This window comes from Boleophthalmus pectinirostris, unplaced genomic scaffold (genome assembly GCF_026225935.1).
Source record: "Boleophthalmus pectinirostris isolate CB_2022bp ecotype Guang Dong unplaced genomic scaffold, ASM2622593v1 HiC_scaffold_2708, whole genome shotgun sequence".
Taxonomy (NCBI): domain Eukaryota; kingdom Metazoa; phylum Chordata; class Actinopteri; order Gobiiformes; family Gobiidae; genus Boleophthalmus; species Boleophthalmus pectinirostris.
Genome location: NW_026571263.1, coordinates 10,720 through 14,800, shown reverse-complemented (window position 1 = coordinate 14,800; position 4,081 = coordinate 10,720). Strand labels below are relative to the sequence as shown.

The 4,081-nt window shown below is 39.5% G+C and overlaps 1 protein-coding gene across 1 annotated transcript; it reads left to right on the top strand.

Moving 5' to 3' along the window:
• The first annotated feature begins 2,046 nt into the window (after positions 1-2,046).
• LOC110162633 (uncharacterized) lies at positions 2,047-3,612 on the top strand. The gene is made up of 2 exons (XM_055159762.1): positions 2,047-2,512; positions 2,670-3,612. Exon 2 carries the CDS (start codon positions 2,678-2,680, stop codon positions 3,287-3,289), a length of 612 nt encoding a protein of 203 aa, XP_055015737.1. The 5' UTR covers positions 2,047-2,512; positions 2,670-2,677; the 3' UTR covers positions 3,290-3,612.
• The last annotated feature ends 469 nt before the right edge of the window (positions 3,613-4,081 follow it).

Genomic DNA, 4,081 nt, shown 5'->3' with positions numbered 1-4,081 from the left:
GAAAGTTTAAATGATGTTCTGAAACGTCAAACTGAAGCCAAATCTACCAAAGGTTTAATGTAAAATCCCCCGGAAACACGAGCAAAAACCCAAAGGAGAAACAAGAGGAGCAGTTCCAGATGTGACCACACGAGGGCAGCACAGAGTCTGGATCTGGGTTTTGTTTGATTTTGTCCAAAGATCCAGAAAAAGTTTGATTCTTGATTCATTTCGACGACACAAATTCACAGCTGAACATTTGTCTGAACAAAACCACACGTTTCATTTCACTGATGTTTATTTGAGGAGAGTCAAACATTTGAGATTCTTTTACAGCACAACAGAGTCTGGTCCATTTGAACATCAGAGAAATCAGAACCACACAAACACAAACACAAACACAAACAAACTAAACCGTAACATTTGCACTTTGAAAATGTTGATAAAAGTTGTTGATGGTGTGAAAAAGCCCAGTCCCTCTGCTCCTGGTCTTCAGCTCCTGAGCTCGTTCTCCTCCTTCCTCTTTTGATTGGTTGATGAGTTTATTGGTGGTGTGTCCAGCAGAGGGCAGCAGAAATCCAGGTGAGTCGGTTTGTCTCTGCTCGTTTCACTCGGTCCAGGTGAACAGACACAAACCAAAACAGAATCTGAAGAAAACAGAGACACGTGTGAAGAGATTTATCTGTCAAATGAGTTTAGAAGTTTAGTTCAAACAGGAAAACCCAAGTCCAAATAATCTGTCTTTAATTTCTACATAAAATGAATCTTCTGTTTCATTTCAAATGAGAAGACTTAGTTAGATTTAAATACAGTTGGATGATTTATTTGATCAAATGTCACAATTTGAAGTTAAAAAGTAAATTAATCAATAAATTCAATTGAAGTTCTTAAAATGTTAAAAGTTAAATTGAATAATTGAATCATTTGATTGTTTAAATATAATCTGATTTATGGTGTAAAATGTACTAAGTTTAAGTAGCACGAATTTAAAAAATATATTATTAAGCAATTAAAAACTATTTATTAATTCATTAAAATGTGACTGAAAATAATAAAATATTAAATTTATTTCATATAACTCGTTTAAAATTGTATTAAAAATAAATAATATTTCAGTTTAAAATTGTAACTATTTAAATTCATCTGTAAAATTAATTAATAAATTATAATTGAAGTAAATGAAATAAAATACAAATAAATCAAATTACAAATGTAAAATGTAAATTTAATTTCATTATTACATATATTTGTTTAATTTAAAGGTTTTTGACATGTACTACTACTACTACTACTACTACTACTACTACTACTACTACTACTACTACTACTACTACTACTACTACTACTACTACTACTACTACTACTACTACTACTACTACTACTACTACTACTACTACTACTACTACTACTACTACTACTACTACTACTACTACTACTACTACTACTACTACTACTACTACTACTACTACTACTACTACTACTACTACTACTACTACTACTACTACTACTACTACTACTACTACTACTACTACTACTACTACTACTACTACTACTACTACTACTACTACTACTACTACTACTACTACTAACTACTACTACTACTACTACTACTACTACTACTACTACTACAAACTACTACTACTACTACTACTACTACTACTACTACTAAAATACTACTACTACTACTACTACTACTACTACTACTATACTACTACACACAAACACACACCTGATACACACACACACACACACACCTGATCACACACACACACACCTGATCACACACACACCTGATCACACAAACACACACACCTGATCACACACACACACACCTGATCACACAAACACACACCTGATCACACACACACACCTGATCACACAACACACACACCTGATCACACACACACACACCTGATCACACACACACACCTGATCACACACACACCTGATCACACAAACACACACACCTGATCACACACACACACCTGATCACACAAACACAGACCTGATCACACACACACAGACCTGATCACACAAACACTGTCACACAGTTTTCCTGAGTTTCTCAAACAGGTTTTATTTCCTCTCAGATTCTCTCAGTTTGCGTCACACAGATCAGATTTACACTTCGTCCCTGACGTGAAAAACGTTGAAGATTTCTGGTTTAGATATTTATGTCAAAAGGCAACAATAAATGACAAAAGGAAAATATCAACCACCATTTCACTTCTCACAGTGTGAATGAATGAATGAAGTGTGCACCAGGCCCTAAACACATGCACATACAGACCAGGCCAAAGCCAAACTCACTCACACAGTGTGCGCTGCACTGCCACCTACTGGCCCAGTTAAATGTCCAAACTGTAACAGCACAGATGTTCTCCAGTCTCTTCCACATGTTCTTGTCATTACTTCATTAAGAAACTAATGTGACCAAACTGGACTGAGCACAGTGACGTTTCATCATGGTTCTATTTTAGGAGCAGCTCTTGACTGAGCGCGCTCAGAGCGACTGCAGCGGAGGAAACAGCAGGTAACTCAGGACACACATTTACATTTCACACATGTGGAATATGTGACTGTGACTGTGACAGAGGTGTGACTGTTTCAAAAGGTCGTGTGTCGTGTGTCGTGTGTCGCTCGTGTGTCGGTCGCTGTGTTCAGTCGCCCTTTGACCTTTTCCTGTTCAGATCTAAACATGGAGCCGAGTGCAGCCCACAGAGCCCTGGCTCACACCTCCTCTGATTTCATCGAAGAGTTCAACCGTCAGAGGAGCCGTCTGGAGAACCTCATCAGCCGAGTGGGAAGACTGGACTCGGACCGAGACCAGCGTCTGCGTCAGAACCGCACACACCAAACTTTAGGCACAGTCGTGTGTGGAGCTGCAGCTGTGTGTGGGATCATAGCGGCTCCGTCCACCAAAGGCCTCAGTCTGGGCCTGAGCGCTGCTGCTGCTGCAGGATACTACTTTTACTCTCCACGTTATCCACCTGAATGTGACGACATCCATCGGAGCTTCAGAGCAACAACAGCAGAAATTCATCAAATGGTGGATTCTCTCCGGACCGAACTGGACACCGTCATCGGGGCTTTGGTTCGGTTACAAACAGAACTGGACGGGGCACAGTCAGAACATCTGAGCTCAGAAACCAGAGCGCCCGTCCTCACGGGTTTCCCTGGAGACACGGAGCTTTCTGAGGCCAGAGAGAAGTTCAGCCGAGTCCTGGACGAGCTCAGAGAGAATCACTTCAGCAGCGACTCGCAGGTCCACAGGAGCCTCACGACCGGAGACCGTTCAGATGAAGAGTAGAGTCTGTGTTTGTGATCACTAAATTGTCCAGTGAAGTGAGAAACAGGCTCAGTGGTGTTTCAAGGGTTTCCAAGGACCAGAGGCATAAATCCAAAAAGGCCCTAAAACCTGTTTTAACACCATTATTACCCAGAACTCAACAAAGAGTTACAGCTTTTAATAAAAACTTCAAACTAAAATAACCAGTCCACTAGAGCTGGTGCACTGTGGACGTTCTGCTGCTTTAGTGTGAACAATGAACATAATTCCATAAATATTTGTGGTGAATCTGGTCACGCCCACTTCAGTGTTGAAATGACCTGGTGCTGGATCCGTTTAAGAAAAGGATTAAATCATTATTGTGATGTTTAATCCAACTGCTGTTTGACTCATGATCACTGCATCAGTCTGTACGACTTTAAACTCACTTTGTCTTGGAACTGGATTTAAACTTGGGTTTTGTGTGTCGTTTTTTTTTTTTTTTTTAGGTGTTTGGTTCTCGTGTTTATCTTTTGTTTTCTGAATTTTATCTATGGTTATTTTTTATTGGATTTTAACGTTAAAGTTTTAAACAGATCATGTTAATGATGGAGCTTTGTGCTTTTGTACGGTGATTTCTGCTGCTCCTGTGATTCTCCATTGTACTTGATTAAATTCACTTTGTGTTTCTTGGGAAAATAATAAGAGAAAAGTTGACCACACCCACTCCTGCCTCAGCTTCATGTTCATGTGTTTCTCTCAAACTCAGTCGCTCTTAAACTATGTTCAGACTGAACCCGTCTGACACGAACAAGACGAATGATTTAGATGTTA